Below are 23,128 nucleotides of genomic sequence, written 5' to 3' on the forward strand. Positions count from 1 at the left end.
TATGTCTTCTTACAAATTGCTGCTTGTTTTATCCTGGAAATCGGTGTTAACTCTGACTGCAAACCTAGAGGATTTTCTTAAGTGAACTGTCTGACAATCGTGCTATGGAACTGGAAGTGCAAAACGAAAAAGCTGTAGGATTTCAGTTTTTTCCCCAACACAGCATATAAATAACTTGTAAATGAACAGTACATACATTTCAAAATATACATGATGTGAGGCAAGCACTTTTTTGTAATTCAGAAGTGTGATGGAGAAAAAGCTTTTATTAGGATCAAAATAAAATCAGAGCACTTTACTTATTGAAGTGCAAATGATAAATATATGCTGAATCTCGATTTCCAGAAATCATTTGTAAGCCATATCGTTTTATCAGCAAAACTGAAAACCAGTAGGACATTTTGTGGTCATTTCAATGGGAAACATGCGGTCTGTACATGACAATGTGCTACCACACCATGCTTTCGTAATAAATGCATTTAAAGTGAGAGTTTTCAAACATGAATTCCGAAACATATTTCTACCTAAAACCTGATAACGATGCGGTCAGTGAACTAAAAGGGAAGCAGGGTTTATGAATAGATTCTCATTATACATGCAGCAAAAATAGTTTTTTTGTACTGCAGACATGCTTAGCTCAAATATTTGAAGATGTTCTCATATGTGATAATGAGAAAAGGATGGTTCAGTGATATAAAATATTTGCCCAGGATCACAAACTTTGAGACCAATTTAGGGTCAAGATAATACCAACAGGGTCGGGTAGACTGCTCAGGTGTGTACACCTGCAGGTCTGATAATATTTTAGGATGTTTCGAGGCCTGCCAGAGCCAAATAATCATTCTCCTCCAGTAGTGGAATACCTTCTTGGAGAGTTCAAGTGAAGTCCTATTTTGTCATCAGAAAGTACACTCCTGTATCATGTTTGGAAAGTGGTCAAATTTTACATACTTAAGTAGTAGTTCCTGAACTTCCTGTTGCAAGACTTGTATATGATCGGTTTTGTAATGCAACTTCGTTGGTTTTATTGTGGAGTGGTGCCCTTATGATCTATATGCAATATCTAAATGTTATTATCCACGTTTTTCTACACAGGCATTTATTTTGCCCAATACTGGAATGATGTGCGGTTGCATGGAATGAGAATGGCACTTAATGGCAGGTAGGTTCAGGTTTAGAAACAAAAATCACTCATATTTCCCCTTCCTCTAAAGCTTAGCCTGTTTTTTGTGATTTGCCACCATGCCTGCTAATAAAAGGGTCTCTGAGTGGATGCTTTTCCAGGCAATGTTTTATAGAGACGCCTACTCTGTACTCTCTGTCAAACAAAGCTCCTCTGGGAAAGGAAAAAAAAATCTACCGTTGCTATTGCTTTTGCTGTCTTCTTTGCTTTTTCAGTGTTGCACTGACATTCCATGGTTACATGTCTCTGGATTTAAGACTTTAGTGCAGGCACATCGATCAACACTCCTTCTATAGGAGAACATTTATTTGGACCTAAAGTCGATGAACGGTTGGAACACATGAAAAAGCAGATGTATCTGACAATTTCAAGTTTTAAATACAATGATGCCAAAATATTTCCTACCACATTATGATGAAGGTACGCACATACCGGTCAGGTAAGAGGAACAGGGCCCTTCTTTGACCAGCAGAGAACACCAAATGATTATGAACATTTGACATCCACAATTGGCACGTCAGCAATACAAGAATGCTTTAATTCATTGTCAGCATTTTTAAGAAAATTAATTTAGGTTTTAATAGAAAACTGCACACAATATGTAACACTTACAACGTTATCGAGGTTAACATCTCAATCAACGGTTTGTGCAGCGAAGGCAAACCCTTGAATGGTAGCTGTCTTAAAAGTATTACATGCATGGGCTTTGAACGCCATTAATAGAACAGACCACAGCACTAGAACCAGCCACAGTACTGGCACTATTAACAGAGGTCGAGGCACGATCTACTGGAAGATTCACAATCAGCAGTTGAACACACTAGGCCATGCTCAGGCACTGTGAGTCTCTACATCATTGCATAGGCACACATTTACAGTTTGACAAGCATTGTTAAACATGTCCTTGCTCTTCCCTTCATTATTTTCAATATTCTTCAGAAGGCTAAAGCTGGAATTAGTCAGTGGTGGTTTTTAATCATTCACAAGGTCCCAGAACACTCCACTGACAATCAATTGACTAACCCTGTGTCACAATTGGATTCTCCCCCCTAAAATCCACGTAATTCCCCTATACTCCTGTCCTTGCTCCCTTTGACTTTTATTGTTCCACTATCAACTTGCTTCACACGACTCGTACCATAATATGGTTTGTGTTCCAAAAGCCTCTCCGCCCAAGGCGTGCGCCATTTTCCCCCACCTCACATCTTGTATTGTTCCCATCCCCACATTGTGATTCCATTGCAAATGGTATCCACCCTTCAGAAAGGATACCCTCTTCCTTAGCACCTCCACTCACATTACTCTTTTCGGGTCAATCTTCTCGAGGTGAACAAGAGGTTTCAGCTGCTCTGCGAAGTTACGCATCTCATCTGAGAGGACATCTTGTCCAGCTGGGGCCACCACACTCACTTCCACCAGATAAGAGAGGGACAGTGCCTCAATGCTGTCTGTGCTCCCTGGATTTAGCAAGCGAAAGATCTTGTACACTACAAGCTTCATGCTGCCCCGCCGGAAGATATGCCCCTGGGCCACAAATTCATGATCCAGGCGGAAGCCCATCTCCAGCAAGAACTCTGTCAAGTTGTCTGATGTGGCAATGTCCACACAGTTGCGCACCAGTGCATGCCGGCTCTTGTCCCCCATCTCAGGCTGACCCAGATAGCGGAGGTGCCAGGGCATACTGGGTTTATCCATGGAGCGCCTTGCCCGCAGAACAAAAGGACTGCCCTGCTGGCCCTTAAGCAGAAAAACCATTTCATGGTCTTGGAAAGTTTCAGGCTCCATGTTGTCACAGAGGCCGCGAAGTCGGTGCAGGAGGCTCTCAAGGCTCTGATCCAAGACGCTTCCTGATGGAACAGAAATGACAATCCACTTTATTAAAGTATATTCACATTCATATTGAAATGTTTTTTTCCACAGAAAAGATTACGCTTTCTCTTAAAAGCGAGTGGCTTGAGTGGGTGTGTTTCTTAACATCTTTCACTGAAGCCGTTATAAGCCAGAGAACCACTAATAGTCTAGCGGCAAAGTGGTAGGATGCAGAGTTCTACATTACACTTACCTGCTTAACCAAAATTATGCAATCATATAAAAATCACTGTGTAACAATGCATCAATTGCCTCAAATACACTAATTGGAAGAGCTCAGAAGTAGTATGAAAACCACTAATAAGTGCTACTCAACATTTTTCGAAAAAGGTAGTGTTTCTGTAATCCTTTCTAGTTATTAAATCATGCATACAAAAGGATTATTTAGTTATCAGTGACAGTGCTTAAATTTAATAAAATGACTCATCGTTACAGGCTGGAGACACAATTTACTCTTTCCATTTCTACTCCCAAAGACTCCATTTATGCTCAACGGTTCAGCACCTCAGAAGCCCAGAACTACATTAGGCATATTCAGAGATAGAATAAATATCTAAATCAAGACAGAGCAACAGCACACAGAGCCCACGAGGTCCTCACAATCCTTTCATTTTCTGCCTTGTTTTCATACAAGGAACCAGTATGGCCTCAAACTTCAGGGTGATTTCTCAGGGTTTCAGTCTTGGGCTACATCTTTAAATGTGTTCAGTGTTATGGTGTCCCCAACCTCTGTTGGGAGTCTATCCTAAATGCTTTTACCCATTTCCATAAGCCACCAGCTCCAGCCTTTTATAGTGGCCTTTAATTATAGGTGCCAGCATCTTTCAATAAATGCAATCTTTTTGCTATGGTTATCTTCTTTTTCGACCTTTAAGACGTCTATCTAACTCGCCCTCCACTCCCCCCCCCATCACTCTGAAACATGCAAACCTTAGATGGGCAGGAGTCATAAAAATATGCAGGAAAATTACCACAGTCGGCCAAATTAAGGTTTATATACTTGGCAAGCAGTAGAGGATCCATGAGCCACACTCTTGTGGACGATGATTGTAGGAGAGCAAGGGTATCGCTTACCTTGTAGTAAATATTCCATCATGTTAATGGCACCTCCAGATACTGGCATCGAACTTACAGGGGGGGCCTCCATAGTGTATATGCCTGAAACAGAAAAGGAAAAACAGCGTAATAAATTTTAAGCAGAATAAAAAAAAATCATCTCTATAATTATGATGGATAATAGATCAATATTTATTGAAGTATGGATTACATTTACCTAACTGTGCCCTACCCCTTTAACCTGTAGTAAACTATTCCATTATCAACATACACCTCGGGTATTAAATTCCAAAAGATAAAGACCAGAGATCTTTACAATGTAACTAGAGATGGAAGATCCCAGTTCCTTCCACGTTCTCTTTCTGGGAAAATATAATAGTGTCTCTAGTTCATTAGGGACAATTAAATCTGGTTGTCAAACACCACCTATCACATCCCAGCATCTGCAAGACCTTTTAAAAGTCGAGCCATTCACCCACTGATTGAATGATAAGTCCACACGCAAAAGACCTTTACAGGTGACCAGAAAAAATTACAAAAATATTGTCAGGAGTGGTTTAAGGCCACTCAGAAGCACATGTATCCCTGGCCAAAGGAACGGACATTTGATGACAAAATATTCGAGCACATTGTTACACAACTTAAGTAATATGCAGGAACTGAATTTCAGAAGCGAGAAGCCACCTTAGCTATATGGTGAGTTTTTTTTAATGAGAAATCTAAGGGCTCCTTAAATGTTGATTCCACTAGTACCCAGTCAGCTCCCCACCTCCCTATGATTCAATGAGTACTTCCCCTAAGGTACATGGTATTTATCCACTGACACAGCTACAGGAAGCTGCAGTAGGATTTGAGAATCATGAAGTTGAGACCCCTTTACAATCCCCTAAGGCAGTGGTTCCCAAACTGTGCGCCGCGGCACCCTGGTGCGCCAGTAAAACCAGCCAAGGGCGCCACGGTCGCAGTTGCTGAGAAAAATCCATTAGGAATGAAATTGGGCGTCTGCATTGCTCCTGGCGCCCACTAGGTGGTGCACTTGCTGCCTCTTAGCTCCATGAATAATTTGTAACTCCGCTCTGCAGCTGTAGTTCTGGGTCTTTTTAGGTCGAGCTATTATATAGCTCTGACATATTGTAGGGGAAACAACACTCTTGAACAAGCGGATTCCTCCCAATGCATGTGATCTATTGAAGCGTGACGCTTCCCCAGCGCGCGCTTGGCCTCACTTCTCATTCACACCCCATATGCTCATTCCCTCCCACTCGCTCGATCCCCTGCTCCCCCGCCCCCCCACCCAACATTTGTCTCTCTTACACCACCAGAGATCAAAGGCTGCTGCTCCCGCACCCCCCCCCCCCACAGCAATGCAGAGAGCATGTTTGATTTACTCTTCATGCTTAATGTATACTTTACTGCGAGATGCAACTCTTTCACGGCCGCACAGCATTACTATTACTGATTTAGTTTGTTTTCACTCGTGTATTCTTTTGGGACTGGTGGGTCATTTATTGTTGCAAATAGCAACATCTAGCTAGACCCGCCCTCTCCCTCAGACTCGCGCTTCTCCCGTCAGCCACTGTAACTTCCAGGAAGTTTGAGAGAAGTTTACACCTAGGCAAGCTCAGACAATGTAGTCTGCCTGCTCCCCAAAGCACAGAGAAGCCCGCTGCCTCTTACCGCAGAGCCTTTCATGTCTATGTAAGTTTCAGGGGCTTTGAATCTCGCATTCGTAGTAGTATTTGAGAACATGTGGGCAATGAGGAGCGTGGGGGGATAGTGACAACCGCCCCACTCACCCAGATAGACAAAATTTTATTATAGGGGGGGGGTGAAGACACCCTGGTATATTAAGCACGGGCTCATTTTGCCTTATTGGAAACCCTCTCATGAAACGCTGGAAACAGCGCAACAAAACCAAAAAAAATAATGTTCACAAGTTGGAACATTTTCTGTTATACTTTTCACATTTTAAAATTTCTTAGGAACGGCACCCCAGTTCTCTGTTAATCGCTCTTTTAGCATTTGTTCTCTCTTTCATGTGACCAAACCTCGCTCACTTTCCTGTCTCTCATTGTTCACTCTCACCTTCCGACTTTCTATATCTTTCTGCATGTCTGTCTTCCTCTTTTGTCACCATCCTTTATCTTAACCTTACACTCTATGTACCGCCTTCTTTCTTTCTCGCTTCCGTTCTGTCTCCTCTTTCACACACACTCTTTCTGTGTCCTTCCAGCACTTTATCCGTGTCCTACGACGTTCTCCGCCCGCCAGTTCCAGGTTGTAGTAGTAGCAGGCACAGCCACTGATGACTAAAGTGCACGTAGGACCCCCGTGTCCATCAACCCCCTCACCCCAACCTGACCTCTAAGCTAAGCACATCCGTCACTCTTTGTTGTAAATACTCAATTCTAGCCTTCTACCCAAGTTGGCTGGGTGAAGAAGTATACGTGTGTATGTGTGTGCTGGGGTAAGAGGTCTAACTGAGCCTCCCAGACAATCACGAGTACACAATCATAGGTGCACTCGCACACCAACATGGTCTGGCAGGGTTGGTGCCGGTGAGAGACAACCTGAGTGTGATCTGCATGTGTTTCATGGCTTGCTGAGAACTCAGTCCCAGCTCTGTCGCACCCAGGGCTCTCAAACCACCAGTAAAGCACTTCTGGGCCTCCAACACTTTCACAACATTCGAGTGCTTTGGCACCCAGCACTCTCCCGACACCATCACTCCACAACACCTACACTTTCTTGCACTTGACACGCTCACAACAATTGCACTATCCTGGGAGGCTTTCAGCCTGTTAGAATGCCGGGCTATGTCAGCTAAAGAGTGGTAAATACTAACACTGCCAGTAAAACAAGCATTTTTTTAAGTTAAAGCCATTTGCTTTGCTATACAATACCATTAGCAAAGCCAATGGCTTTCACTTAATATAAGGCGAGAACTAGTGCATTTTTAATGCTGTGCCTGGATTGCGATCCATGTTATGCTCTTAAAACACAACCTACATAACATCAACAGGCATTTAGTGAAAGGGGTGAGTCAGGATTCACAGTTGGCGCATCTTGTTGCATTCTCTTTCGTCACCCTCCCGTGGGCTGCCACTTTGGTTGTCACTGACTAAAAAATAAAGTTTGCCAATTAAAGAAGTTATTGTTATCCGAGCAGCACTCTGCATGGCTATTTTGTATGTGTGCTCGGGGTTCACAGAAGCAGTACACCAAGCATAATGTTTGGTTTTATTGGCCATGCATCGTCCGATACCGTGGGCTCAGAGTTAATTTTATTAGAACATAATGAATCTGTTCTCCAACACTGATAAGTCAGTGCCTGGCAGGCGTCCTCGTAGTATTCTGGTGACATTTTTATTTTACAAAGCCACAGCATTGCTCAACGCCACAGCATCGCTCAACGTCACAGAACCGCTCATCGCCACAGAACCGCTCAACGCCACAGAATGCCACAGCACCCCTCAATGCCACAGCTCCACTCAGCACCACTCAGCGCCACAGCACCACTCAGCGCAACAGCACCACTCAGCGCCACAGCACCACTCAGCGCCACAGCACCACTCAGCGCCACAGCACCACTCAGCGCCACAGCACCACTCAGCGCCACAGCACCACTCAGCGCCACAGCACCACTCAGCGCCACAGCGCCACTCAGCGCCACAGCGCCACTCAGCGCCACAGCGCCACAGCGCCACTCAGCGCCACAGCGCCACTCAGCGCCACAGCACCCCTCAACGCAACAGCACCCCTCATCGCCACAGCATCCCTCAACGTCACAGCAGCCCTCAACGTCACAGCATCCCTCAACGTCACAGCATCCCTCAACGTCACAGCATCCCTCAACGCCACAGCATCCCTTAACGCCACAGCATCCCTCGACGTCACAGCATCCATCGACGTCACAGCATCACTCAACGTCACAGCATCACTCAACGTCACAGCATCACTCAACGTCACAGCATTACTCAACGCCACAGCATTACTCAACGCCACAGCATCACTCAGCACTACTCGACGTCACAGCATCACAACGCCACAGCATCACAACGCCACAGCATCACAATGCCACAGAACAACTCAGCACCACTGAATGCCACAGCACCCCTCAACGCAACAGCACCACTCAATGCCACAGCACCACTCAATGCCACAGCACCACTCAATGCCACAGCACCACTCAATGCCACAGCACCACTCAACGCCACAGCATCCCTCAACGCACCAGTATCACTCAACGCACCAGCATCACTCAACGCACCAGCATCACTCAACGCCACAGCATTACTCAACGCAGCAGCATCACTCAACGCTACAGCACAACACCACAGCATCCCTCAACACCACAGCATCCCTCAACACCACAGCATCCCTCAACGCCACAGCCTCCCTCAACGCCACAGCCTCCCTCAACGCCACAGCGTCACTCAATGCCACAGCGTCACTCAACGTCACAGCGTCACTCAACGCCACAGCGTCACTCAACGCCACAGCGTCACTCAACGCCACATCGTCACTCAGCACTACTCAACGCCACAGCATCACAGCATCACAACGCCACAGCATCACTCAGCGCCACAGCATCACTCAGCGCCACAGCATCCCTCAACACCACAGCATCCCTCAACGCAACAGCATCCCTCAATGCCACAGCCTCCCTCAACGCCACAGCATCCCTCAATGCCACAGCATCACTCAACGTCACAGCGTCACTCAACGCCACAGCGTCACTCAGCACTACTCAACGCCACAGCATCACAGCATCACAACGCCACAGCATCACTCAGCGCCACAGCATCACTCAGCGCCACAGCATCACTCAGAGCCACAGCATCACTCAGCGCCACAGCATCACTCAGCGCCACAGCATCACTCAGCGCCACAGCATCACTCAGCGCCACAGCATCACTCAGCGCAACAGCATCACTCAGCGCAACAGCATCACTCAGCGCAACAGCATCACTCAGCGCAACAGCATCACTCAGCGCAACAGCATCACTCAGCGCCACAGCATCACTCAGCGCCACAGCATCACTCAGCCCCACAGCATCACTCAGCCCCACAGCATCACTCAGCCCCACAGCATCACTCAGCCCCACAGCATCACTCAGCCCCACAGCATCACTCAGCCCCACAGCATCACTCAGCGCCACTGAACGCAACAGCACCACTCAATACCACAGTACCACTCAATGCCACAGCACCACTCAATGCCACAGCACCACTCAATGCAACAGCACCACTCAACGCCACAGCACCACTCAACGCCACAGCACCACTCAACGCCACAGCACCACTCAATGCCACAGCCCCACTCAGCGCCACAGCACCACTCAGCGCAACAGCACCCCTCAGCGCCACAGCATCCCTCAACGCAACAGCATCACTCAGCACCACTCAATGCCACAGCACCACTCAACGCCACAGCATGCCTCAACGCCACAGCATCACTCAGCACCACTCAACGCCACAGCATCCATCAACGCCACAGCATCCATCAACGCCACAGCATCCCTCAACACCACAGCACCACTCAACGCCACAGCACCACTCAACGCCACAGCACCACTCAACGCCACAACACCACTCATCGCCACAACACCACTCAACGCCACAGCACCACTCAACGCCACAGCACCACTCAACGCCACAGCACCGCTCAGCGCACAGCATGCCTCAATGCCACAGCATCACTCAACGCCACAGCATCTTGTTGCATTCTCTTTTGTGACCCTCCCGTGGGCTGCCACTTTGGTTGTCACTGACTAAAAATAAAGTTTGCCAATTAAAGAAGTTACTGTTGTCCGAGCAGCACACTGCATAGCTATTTTGTATGTGTGCTCGGGGTTCACAGAAGCAGTACAGCAAGCAGAGGGTGTAAACCTACATAATGTTTGGTTTTATTGGTCATGCATCGTCCGATACTGTGGGCTCTGAGTTAATTTTATTAGAACCTAATTAATCTGTTCTCCAACACTGATAAGTCAGTGCCTGGCAGGCGTCCTCGTAGTCTTCTGGTGACATTTTTATTTTACAACGCCACAGCATCGCTCAACGCCACAGCATCGCTCAGCACCACTCAGCGCCACAGCACCACTCAGCGCCACAGCACCACTCAGCGCCACAGCACCACTCAGCGCCACAGCGCCACTCAGCGCCACAGCGCCACTCAGCGCCACTCAGCGCCACAGCACCACTCAGCGCCACAGCACCACTCAGCGCCACAGCACCACTCAGCGCCACAGCACCACTCAACCCCACAGCACCACTCAACCCCACAGCACCACTCAACCCCACAGCACCACTCAACGCCACAGCACCACTCAACCCCACAGCACCACTCAACGCCACAGCATCACTCAGCGCCACAGAATGACACAGCACCACTGAATGACACAGCACCCCTCAAAGCCTCAGCACCACTCAACGCAACAACACCACTCAACGCAACAACACCACTCAACGCAACAACACCACTCAATGCCACAACACCACTTAATGCCACAACACCACTCAATGCCACTACACCACTCAATGCCACTACACCACTCAATGCCACTACACCACTCAATGCCACTACACCACTCAGCGCACAGCATCCCTCAACGCCACAGCATCACTCAATGCCACAGCATCTTGTTGCATTCTCTTTTGTGACCCTCTCGTGAGCTGCCACTTTGGTTGTCACTGACTAAAAATAAAGTTTGCCAATTAAAGAAGTTACTGTTATCCGAGGAGCACTCTGCATAGCTATTTTGTATGTGTGCTCGGGGTTCACAGAAGCAGTACAGCAAGCAAAGGGTGTAAACCTACATAATGTTTGGTTTTATTGGTCATGCATCGTCCGATACCGTGGGCTCAGAGTTAATTTTATTAGAACCTAATGAATCTGTTCTCCAACACTGATAAGTCAGTGCCTGGCAGGCGTCCTCGTAGTCTTCTGGTGACATTTTTATTTTACAACGCCACAGCATTACTCAACGCCACAGCATTGCTCAACGCCACAGCATCGTTCAAGGCCACAGCATCGTTCAAGGCCACAGCATCGTTCAAGGCCACAGCATCGTTCAAGGCCACAGCATCGTTCAAGGCCACAGCATCGTTCAACGCCACAGCATCACTCAGCACCCCTCAACGCCACGGCACCCCTCAACGCCACGGCACCCCTCAACGCCGCGGCACCCCTCAACGTCGCGGCACCACTCAACGTCGCGGCACCACTCAACGTCGCGGCACCACTCAACGCCGCGGCACCACTCAGCGCCGCGGCACCACTCAGCGCCGCGGCACCACTCAGCGCCGCGGCACCACTCAGCGCCGCGGCACCACTCAGCGCCGCGGCACCACTCAGCGCCGCGGCACCACTCAGCGCCGCGGCACCACTCAGCGCCGCGGCACCACTCAACTCCGCGGCACCACTCAACTCCGCGGCACCACTCAACTCCGCGGCACCACTCAGCGCCGCGGCACCACTCAGCGCCGCGGAACCACTCAGCGCCGCGGCACCACTCAGCGCCGCGGCACCACTCAGCGCCGCGGCACCACTCAGCGCCGCGGCACCACTCAGCGCCGCGGTACCACTCAGCGCCGCGGCACCACTCAGCGCCGCGGCACCACTCAGCGCCGCAGCACCACTCAGCGCCGCAGCACCACTCAGCGCCGCAGCACCACTCAGCCCCGCAGCACCACTCAGCGCCACAGCATCACTCAGCGCCACAGCATCACTCAGCGCCACAGCATCACTCAGCGCCACAGCATCACTCAGCGCCACAGCATCACTCAGCGCCACAGCATCACTCAGCGCCACAGCATCACTCAGCGCAACAGCATCACTCAGCGCCACAGCATCACTCAGCGCCACAGCATCACTCAGCGCCACAGCACCACTCAACGCCACAGCACCACTCAACGCCACAGCACCACTCAGCGCCACAGCACCACTCAGCGCCACTCAGCACCACTCAGCGCCACTCAGCGCCACAGCACCACTCAGCGCCACAGCACCATTCAGCGCCACAGCACAACTCAACGCCACAGCATCACTCAGCACCACAGAATCACTCAGCACCACAGAATCACTCAGCACCACAGAATCACTCAGCACCACTGAATGCCACAGCACCACTGAATGCCACAGCACCACTGAATGACACAGCACCACTGAATGCCACAGCACCACTGAATGCCACAGTACCCCTCAACGCTACAGCATCACTCAACGCCACAGCACCACTCAACGCCACAGCATCACTCAGCGCCACAGCACCACTCAACGCCACAGCACCACTCAACGCCACAGCACCACTCAGCGCAACAGCACCACTCAGCGCAACAGCACCACTCAGTGCCACAGCACCATTCAGCGCCACAGCACAACTCAACGCCACAGCATCACTCAGCACCACAGAATCACTCAGCACCACAGAATCACTCAGCACCACAGAATCACTCAGCACCACTGAATGCCACAGCACCACTGAATGCCACAGCACCACTGAATGCCACAGCACCACTGAATGCCACAGTACCCCTCAACGCTACAGCATCACTCAGCGCCACAGCACCACTCAACGCCACAGCACCACTCAACGCCACAGCACCACTCAGCGCAACAGCACCACTCAGCGCCACAGCACCACTCAGCGCCACAGCACCATTCAGCGCCACAGCACAACTCAACGCCACAGCATCACTCAGCACCACAGAATCACTCAGCACCACAGAATCACTCAGCACCACAGAATCACTCAGCACCACTGAATGCCACAGCACCACTGAATGCCACAGCACCACTGAATGCCACAGTACCCCTCAACGCTACAGCATCACTCAACGCCACAGCACCACTCAACGCCACGGCACCACTCAACGCCACGGCACCACTCAACGCCACGGCACCACTCAACGCCACGGCACCACTCAACGCCACGGCACCACTCAACGCCACGGCACCACTCAACGCCACAGCACCACTCAACGCCACAGCACCACTCAACGCCACAGCACCACTCAACGCCACAGCACCACTCAGCCCCGCAGCACCACTCAGCCCCGCAGCACCACTCAGCCCCGCAGCACCACTCAGCCCCGCAGCACCACTCAGCCCCGCAGCACCACTCAGCCCAGCAGCACCACTCAGCCCCGCAGCACCACTCAGCCCCGCAGCACCACTCAGCCCCGCAGCACCACTCAGCCCCGCAGCATCACTCAGCGCAACAGCATCACTCAGCGCCACAGCATCACTCAGCGCCACAGCATCACTCAGCGCCACAGCATCACTCAGCGCCACAGCATCACTCAGCGCCACAGCATCGCTCAGCGCCACAGCATCGCTCAACGCCACAGCATCGCTCAACGCCACAGCATCGCTCAACGCCACAGCATCGCTCAACGCCACAGCATCACTCAGCACCCCTCAACGCCACAGCACCCCTCAACGCCACGGCACCCCTCAACGCCACGGCACCCCTCAACGCCACGGCACCCCTCAACGCCACGGCACCACTCAACGCCACGGCACCACTCAACGCCACGGCACCACTCAACGCCACGGCACCACTCAACGCCACGGCACCACTCAACGCCACGGCACCACTCAACGACACGGCACCACTCAACGTCACGGCACCACTCAACGTCACGGCACCACTCAACGCCACGGCACCACTCAGCGCCACGGCACCACTCAGCGCCACGGCACCACTCAACGCCACAGCACCACTCAACACCACACCACTCAGCCCCGCAGCACCACTCAGCCCCGCAGCACCACTCAGCCCCGCAGCACCACTCAGCCCCGCAGCACCACTCAGCCCCGCAGCACCACTCAGCCCCGCAGCACCACTCAGCCCCGCAGCACCACTCAGCCCCGCAGCACCACTCAGCCCCGCAGCACCACTCAGCCCCGCAGCACCACTCAGCCCCGCAGCACCACTCAGCCCCGCAGCACCACTCAGCCCCGCAGCACCACTCAGCCCCGCAGCATCACTCAGCGCCCCAGCATCACTCAGCGCCACAGCATCACTCAGCGCCACAGCATCACTCAGCGCCACAGCATCACTCAGCGCCACAGCATCACTCAGCGCCACAGCATCACTCAGCGCCACAGCATCACTCAGCGCCACAGCACCACTCAACGCCACAGCACCACTCAACACCACAGCATCACTCAGCGCCACAGCATCACTCAGCGCCACAGCATCACTCAGCGCCACAGCATCACTCAGCGCCACAGCATCACTCAGCGCCGCAGCATCACTCAACGCCACCGCATCACTCAGAACCAATCAACGCCACAGCACCCCTCAACGCCACAGCACCCCTCAATGCCACAGCACCCCTCAATGCCACAGCACCCCTCAGCGCCACAGCACCACAGCACCACTCAGCGCCACAGCACCACTCAGCGCAACAGCACCACTCAACGCCACAGCACCACTCAACGCCACAGCACCACTCAACGCCACAGCACCACTCAACGCCACAGCATCACTCAACGCCACAGCATCACTCAACGCCACAGAATCACTCAGCGCCACAGAATCACTCAGCGCCACAGAATCACTCAGCACCACAGAATCACTCAGCACCACAGAATCACTCAGCACCACAGAATGCCACAGCACCACTGAATGCCACAGCACCCCTCAACGCCACAGCATCACTCAGCGCCACAGAATGACACAGCACCACTGAATGACACAGCACCCCTCAAAGCCTCAGCACCACTCAACGCAACAACACCACTCAACGCAACAACACCACTCAACGCAACAACACCACTCAACGCAACAACACCACTCAACGCAACAACACCACTCAACGCAACAACACCACTCAATGCCACAACACCACTCAATGCCACAACATCACTCAATGCCACAACACCACTCAATGCCACAACACCACTCAGCGCACAGCATCCCTCAACGCCACAGCAACACTCAACGCCACAGCATCACTCAACGGCACAGCATCACTCAACGGCACAGCATCACTCAACGCCACAGCGTCATTCAATGCCACAGCGTCACTCAACGCCACAGCATCACTCAATGCCACAGCATCACTCAATGCCACAGCATCACTCAATGCCACAGCATCTTGTTGCATTCTCTTTTGTGACCCTCTCGTGAGCTGCCACTTTGGTTGTCACTAACTAAAAATAAAGTTTGCCAATTAAGGAAGTTACTGTTATCCGAGCAGCACTCTGCATAGCTATTTTGTATGTGTGCTCGGGGTTCATAGAAGCAGTACAGCAAGCAGAGGGTGTAAACCTACATAATGTTTGGTTTTATTGGTCATGCATCGTCCGATACCGTGGGCTCAGAGTTAATTTTATTAGAACCTAATGAATCTGTTCTCCAACACTGATAAGTCAGTGCCTGGCAGGCGTTCTCGTAGTCTTCTGGTGACATTTTTATTTTACAACGCCACAGCATCCCTCAACGCCACAGCATCGTTTAAGGCCACAGCATCGTTTAAGGCCACAGCATCGTTCAAGGCTACAGCATCGCACAGCATCGCTCAACGCCACAGCATCGCTCAACGCCACAGCATCGCTCAACGCCACAGCATCACTCAGCACCCCTCAACGCCACAGCACCCCTCAACGCCACGGCACCCCTCAACGCCACGGCACCACTCAACGCCACGGCACCACTCAACGCCACGGCACCACTCAACGCCACGGCACCACTCAACGCCACGGCACCACTCAACGACACGGCACCACTCAACGTCACGGCACCACTCAACGCCACGGCACCACTCAGCGCCACGGCACCACTCAACGCCACGGCACCACTCAGCGCCACGGCACCACTCAACGCCACGGCACCACTCAGCGCCGCGGCACCACTCAGCGCCACAGCACCCCTCAGCGCCACAGCATCCCTCAACGCCACAGCATCACTCAGCACCACTCAACGCAACAGCACCACTCAACGCCACAGCATTACTCAACGCCACAGCATCACTCAACACCACATCACCACTCAACGCCACATCACCACTCAATGCCACAGCATCACTCAACGCCACAGCATTACTCAACCCCACAGCATTACTCAACGCCACAGCATCACTCAATGCCACAGCATCTTGTTGCATTCTCTTTTGTGACCCTCTCGTGAGCTGCCACTTTGGTTGTCACTGACTAAAAATAAAGTTTGCCAATTAAAGAAGTTACTGTTATCCGAGCAGCACTCTGCATAGCTATTTTGTATGTGTGCTCGGGGTTCACAGAAGCAGTACAGCAAGCAGAGGGTGTAAACCTACATAATGTTTGGTTTTATTGGTCATGCATCGTCCGATACCGTGGGCTCAAAGTTAATTTTATTAGAACCTAATGAATCTGTTCTCCAACACTGATAAGTCAGTGCCTGGCAGGCGTTCTCGTAGTCTTCTGGTGACATTTTTATTTTACAACGCCACAGCATCCCTCAACGCCACAGTACCCCTCAACGCCACAGCACCACTCAGCACCACAGCACCACTCAGCACCACAGCACCACTCAGCGCCACAGCACCACTCAGCGCCACAGCACCACTCAGCGCCACAGCACCACTCAACGCCACAGCATCACTCAGCACCACTGAATGCCACAGCACCCCTCAACGCCACAGCATCACTCAACACCACAGCACCACTCAACGCCACAGCACCACTCAACGCCACGGCACCCCTCAACGCCACGGCACCACTCAACGCCACAGCACCACTCAACGCCACAGCACCACTCAACGCCACAGCACCACTCAACGCCACAACACCACTCAACGCCACAACACCACTCAACGCCACAGCACCACTCAACGCCACAGCACCACTCAGCGCACAGCATGCCTCAATGCCACAGCATCACTCAACGCCACAGCATCTTGTTGCATTCTCTTTTGTGACCCTCCCGTGGGCTGCCACTTTGGTTGGATACTGTGGGCTTTGAGTTAATTTTATTAGAACCTAATTAATCTGTTCTCCAACACTGATAAGTCAGTGCCTGGCAGGCGTCCTCGTAGTCTTCTGGTGACATTTTTATTTTACAACGCCACAGCATCGCTCAACGCCACAGCATCGCTCAGCACCACTCAGCGCCACAGCACCACTCAGCGCCACAGCACCACTCAGCGCCACAGCACCACTCAGCGCCACTGCACCACTCAGCGCCACTGACCCACTCAGCGCCACAGCACCACTCAGCGCCACAGCACCACTCAGCGCCACAGCACCACTCAACGCCACAGCACCACTCAACGCCACAGCACCACTCAACGCCACAGCACCACTCAACCCCACAGCACCACTCAACGCCACAGCACCACTCAACCCCACAGCACCACTCAACGCCACAGCACCACTCAACGCCACAGCATCACTCAGCGCCACAGAATGACACAGCACCACTGAATGACACAGCACCCCTCAAAGCCTCAGCACCACTCAACGCAACAACACCACTCAACGCAACAACACCACTCAATGCCACAACACCACTTAATGCCACAACACCACTCAATGCCACAACACCACTCAATGCCACTACACCACTCAATGCCACTACACCACTCAATGCCACTACACCACTCAGCGCACAGCATCCCTCAACGCCACAGCATCACTCAATGCCACAGCATCCTGTGACCCTCTCGTGAGCTGCCACTTTGGTTGTCACTGACTAAAAATAAAGTTTGCCAATTAAAGAAGTTACTGTTATCCGAGGAGCACTCTGCATAGCTATTTTATATGTGTGCTCGGGGTTCACAGAAGCAGTACAGCAAGCAAAGGGTGTAAACCTACATAATGTTTGGTTTTATTGGTCATGCATCGTCCGATACCGTGGGCTCAGAGTTAATTTTATTAGAACCTAATGAATCTGTTCTCCAACACTGATAAGTCAGTGCCTGGCAGGCGTCCTCGTAGTCTTCTGGTGACATTTTTATTTTACAACGCCACAGCATTACTCAACGCCACAGCATTACTCAACGCCACAGCATTGCTCAACGCCACAGCATCGTTTAAGGCCACAGCATCGTTCAAGGCCACAGCATCGTTCAAGGCCACAGCATCGTTCAAGGCCACAGCATCGTTCAAGGCCACAGCATCGTTCAAGGCCACAGCATCGTTCAAGGCCACAGCATCGTTCAAGGCCACAGCATCGTTCAAGGCCACAGCATCGTTCAAGGCCACAGCATCGTTCAAGGCCACAGCATCGTTCAAGGCCACAGCATCGCTCAACGCCACAGCATCGCTCAACGCCACAGCATCGCTCAACGCCACAGCATCACTCAGCACCCCTCAACGTCGCGGCACCCCTCAGCGCCGCGGCACCCCTCAGCGCCGCGGCGCCACTCAGCGCCGCGGCACCACTCAGCGCCGCGGCACCACTCAGCGCCGCGGCACCACTCAGCGCCGCGGCACCACTCAGCGCCGCGGCACCACTCAGCGCCGCGGCACCACTCAGCGCCGCGGCACCACTCAGCGCCGCGGCACCACTCAGCGCCGCGGCACCACTCAGCGCCGCGGCACCACTCAACTCCGCGGCACCACTCAACTCCGCGGCACCACTCAACTCCGCGGCACCACTCAACTCCGCGGCACCACTCAACTCCGCGGCACCACTCAACTCCGCGGCACCACTCAACTCCGCGGCACCACTCAACTCCGCAGCACCACTCAACTCCGCAGCACCACTCAACGCCACAGCACCACTCAACGCCACAGCACCACTCAACGCCACAGCACCACTCAGCGCCACAGCACCACTCAGCGCCACAGCACCACTCAGCGCCACAGCACCACTCAGCGCCACAGCACCATTCAGCGCCACAGCACCACTCAACGCCACAGCATCACTCAGCACCACAGAATCACTCAGCACCACAGAATCACTCAGCACCACAGAATCACTCAGCACCACAGAATCACTCAGCACCACAGAATCACTCAGCACCACTGAATGCCACAGCACCACTGAATGCCACAGCACCACTGAATGCCACAGTACCCCTCAACGCCACAGCATCACTCAACGCCACAGCACCACTCAACACCACAGCACCACTCAACACCACAGCACCACACCACTCAGCCCCGCAGCACCACTCAGCCCCGCAGCACCACTCAGCCCCGCAGCACCACTCAGCCCCGCAGCACCACTCAGCCCCGCAGCACCACTCAGCCCACAGCATCACTCAGCGCCACAGCATCACTCAGCGCCACACAATCACTCAGCGCCACAGCATCACTCAGCGCCACAGCATCACTCAGCGCCACAGCATCACTCAGCGCCACAGCATCACTCAGCGCCACAGCATCACTCAGCGCCACAGCATCACTCAGCGCCACAGCATCACTCAGCGCCACAGCATCACTCAGCGCCACAGCATCACTCAGCGCCACAGCATCACTCAACGCCACAGCATCACTCAACGCCACAGCATCACTTAGCGCCACAGCATCACTCAACGCCACAGCACCACTCAACGCCACAGCATCACTCAGCGCCACAGCATCACTCAGCGCCACAGCATCACTCAGCGCCGCAGCATCACTCAACGCCACCGCATCACTCAGAACCAATCAACGCCACAGCACCCCCTCAACGCCACAGCACCCCTCAATGCCACAGCACCCCTCAGCGCCACAGCACCACAGCACCACTCAGCGCCACAGCACCACTCAACGCCACAGCACCACTCAACGCCACAGCACCACTCAAAGCCACAGCATCACTCAACGCCACAGAATCACTCAGCGCCACAGAATCACTCAGCGCCACAGAATCACTCAGCACCACAGAATCACTCAGCACCACTGAATGCCACAGCACCCCTCAACGCCACAGCATCACTCAACACCACAGCAACACTCAACGCAACAACACCACTCAACGCAACAACACCACTCAACGCAACAACACCACTCAACGCCACACCACTCAACGCCACAACACCACTCAATGCCACAACACCACTCAATGCCACAACACCACTCAATGCCACAACACCACTCAATGCCACAACACCACTCAATGCCACAACACCACTCAGCGCACAGCATCCCTCAACGCCACAGCATCACTCAACGGCACAGCATCACTCAACGGCACAGCATCACTCAACGCCACAGCGTCACTCAGCGCCACAGCATCACTCAACGCCACAGCATCACTCAACGCCACAGCATCACTCAGCACCACTGAATGCCACAGCATCACTCAGCACCACTGAAGGCCACAGCATCACTCAGCACCACTGAAGGCCACAGCATCACTCAGCACCACTGAACACCACAGCATCACTCTGTGCATCCATTCAACAACAACTGGTTCTAATATGTTCTCTTAATGTTTCAAGCTTTATTACAAATGTCACAAAAAGATGTTAATATTTCACTGCTGTTCTTGGATTTTCATCACAATAAAATACAATGAACATAATCTTCCCAAAAGTTATTTACAAAAGTTTAAGCTATTGCAATTATAAATTACAATAACTTTCATTTAAGTATTAATTATTAAAAAAATATTGTTATTTGTAATATTAATACATCTAAGTCGTGTAAACACATATTGCATTACAAATGATATAGGTATCACGTTTGCGAAAGTTAAAACTATTGGCATTGTAAATGACAAAGCTATTAATTTGGCTAATTTCAAAACCAACACATAAATACAATATTTGTCATTTACAATACCAATAGCTCAAACTTTCCTAATGCGAGACCTATTGCATTGCAAATGCTTGTTTTCATTCTCTCTCTGCTGCTGCTGCAGCCTGGGGCCCTGGGGACGCAGGGAGAGGGTGGGAGGGAGGAAGGAAGTCAGCAAGAGTTGTTAAGAGTTCTCCTGCCAATAAACCAGTAACCCTAGCAATTCCACTAGTATTTTAATAAAATATTCAACGTGTGCGGTTTACATTGTTAACTGGTCATATCCAGTTATGAATCCATAATTCAATTTAAATCCCCTTCCAAAATAAGTGGATCACTGAACACTGCTCCTGTAAGAGTTATAGCATAAATCCTGGGGAGGTCTTGAATCGGACTGTAAATGGAATAAACTAAATACGAAGAGTTACAGTTGATGGTAGCCACAAGCTTTGAGTCATTCTGAGTTTACAAATAGAAATGTGAAATGATATCATATGGCTTGCATTATAGTCTAGATGAGATCTTCCTATCCTGGACGACGACGAGCTCTCCTAAAGACGTGCAATGTCTGGATGGTAGGAATTGAGCTTAGCACAGCCTCTGGCTTCTGTGGCCCTCACATTCAAACCCTTTATACGTGGGTGGTCTCATAGTATGCACATAGCAAGTTTTGAATTCCTCCAGTTCCTGTGCTGCCATTTTACCCCAACTTCTGGGCCTCTTCTTCCTCTCCGGCCTCCTTGCCACCACTCCAGTTGAAAAGCTATTCCTCTCACTCTGCTGCTACTTCTGGTGGGAGTTGAGATTGTCTTGCACAACTTGGAACATATCTTGCTACAAAAGACCAAAACCCACAGCTGCCCTTTTTGTGTAATTTTTCTCTGATCCCCTGCTATTTTTGGTTATACATTGTTATGGTCTAATAAGATGGTAGTGAAGGAAAACAGTACTGCATCATAGCATGCTTTGCAGTCTATGGATTGGACTATGGAACCAGCAATGATAGAGGAATGTGTTGTCTTATCCCTTGTCACCACATGACACTCAACCTCATTCCTCTCCGGCCTCTTTGCCACCACTCCAGCTGAAAAGCTATTCCTCTCACTCTGCTGCTACTTCTTGTGGTAGTTGAGATTGTCTTGCACAACTTGGAACATATCTTGCTGTTAAATTTTGTTTCAACCGACGAGTACTAATAGTCTTATTTACATTAGGGAATTCTCACATATTACATCAGATATTACACTGCATGTTCTTTTATTCACTTTGAAAATGTTAGTTGGATAATTATAGAACATCTCTCACTCGCACCTGAATTCCTAACTCCCAATGAGCCCTGATCTGAGTCGGCGCAGCAGAATGTCTTCTGTTAGTTCACGAGGAGAGCAGTGCATGGGTTGGATAGTGAGAGCACTGAGCAGGTGGCAATGAGTATAGGAACTCTAGGGTTTGATGAAGAGGGTCCCCAAATTCAGTTAAATCACCATTTTCTCACTTGTACTTACCTCCAGGGTGCAGAACTTCGTACCATATTTGAATATCCTTTATACTTAGAAATGCGTGTGAATGCAGTCTTTATTTCCCTCTTTTTAAGTAACCATTAATCTTAGTACTGTATGTGTCTGACGCACATGCACTAAATCAGCTATCCAAAGGGACGCTATCACAACTTAGCTATCTTTATAGCACTTAACACAGTTTCTAAGCACTAGCTCTCGCAGTTTGATTTAGTCAGTTGAGCAGGACCTCAAAAGAGAACGATTATAGGAAAATTATTATTTTCAGGGATTAAAATGGAAGTCCTACTGAGGTCAGCCTTACATTCTCCCCCACCAAAAAATAGTAATGTAATGGGGAGCAGCGGCCAACTGCCAATTTGTCAAAGGAGCCGGAGGTCAAAAAAGTTTGGGAACCACTGCCCTAAGGGATCCCTTATATTGGCCCACTAATGTCAAAACCAGGACACACGATATTCCCAGACAGCAAGTAAGGGTGGGTAACACTCAGTTTTCAGGACAATTAGAAGCGCAATTTACACTGCATTTAGAACCAGCTTCTCCCTGGAAGGGTAGAGGTGAAGAGCAGGAGACAGTGACGATCAGTCGTATGTTTCATCAGGCACATTGCATCTAATAAAGAAGAGAGATGCAACAGGAAGAGTAGTTAGGGAGCGAATGTCTACCCCACAACGGAGAGATGCAGATGACGCTGGATGAAATGACTGTGTCGGATCTGCTTGCTGCAAGGGTTCCTGCTTGGCGTTCTCCGTTCCGACTTCACTGCAGCCTCTACTCCTGCCTCACTCGGCATCTGCTTGTCATTTCTGCTCCAGACATGGCCCCGACAAGAAGCACGAC

General features: G+C 51.1%; 1 protein-coding gene across 3 annotated transcripts in view; it reads right to left on the reverse strand.

Moving 5' to 3' along the window:
- Positions 1–246: 246 nt before the first annotated feature.
- Positions 247–23,128, reverse strand: part of MED18 (mediator complex subunit 18) — a 116,318-nt gene continuing 93,436 nt past the window's right edge. For all 3 annotated transcript variants that reach the window (XM_078682600.1, XM_078682599.1, XM_078682601.1), the window contains exons 3-4: positions 4,127–4,210; positions 247–3,030 (exon numbers count right to left, since the gene is read on the reverse strand). In XM_078682600.1, the coding sequence (XP_078538726.1) occupies positions 2,477–3,030; positions 4,127–4,199 (627 nt within the window). In that variant the 5' untranslated portion in view covers positions 4,200–4,210 and the 3' untranslated portion in view covers positions 247–2,476. The remainder of the gene's footprint in view (positions 3,031–4,126; positions 4,211–23,128) is intronic.

This window comes from Lissotriton helveticus, chromosome 3_1 (assembly GCF_964261635.1).
Source record: "Lissotriton helveticus chromosome 3_1, aLisHel1.1, whole genome shotgun sequence".
Classification (NCBI taxonomy): Eukaryota; Metazoa; Chordata; class Amphibia; order Caudata; family Salamandridae; genus Lissotriton; species Lissotriton helveticus.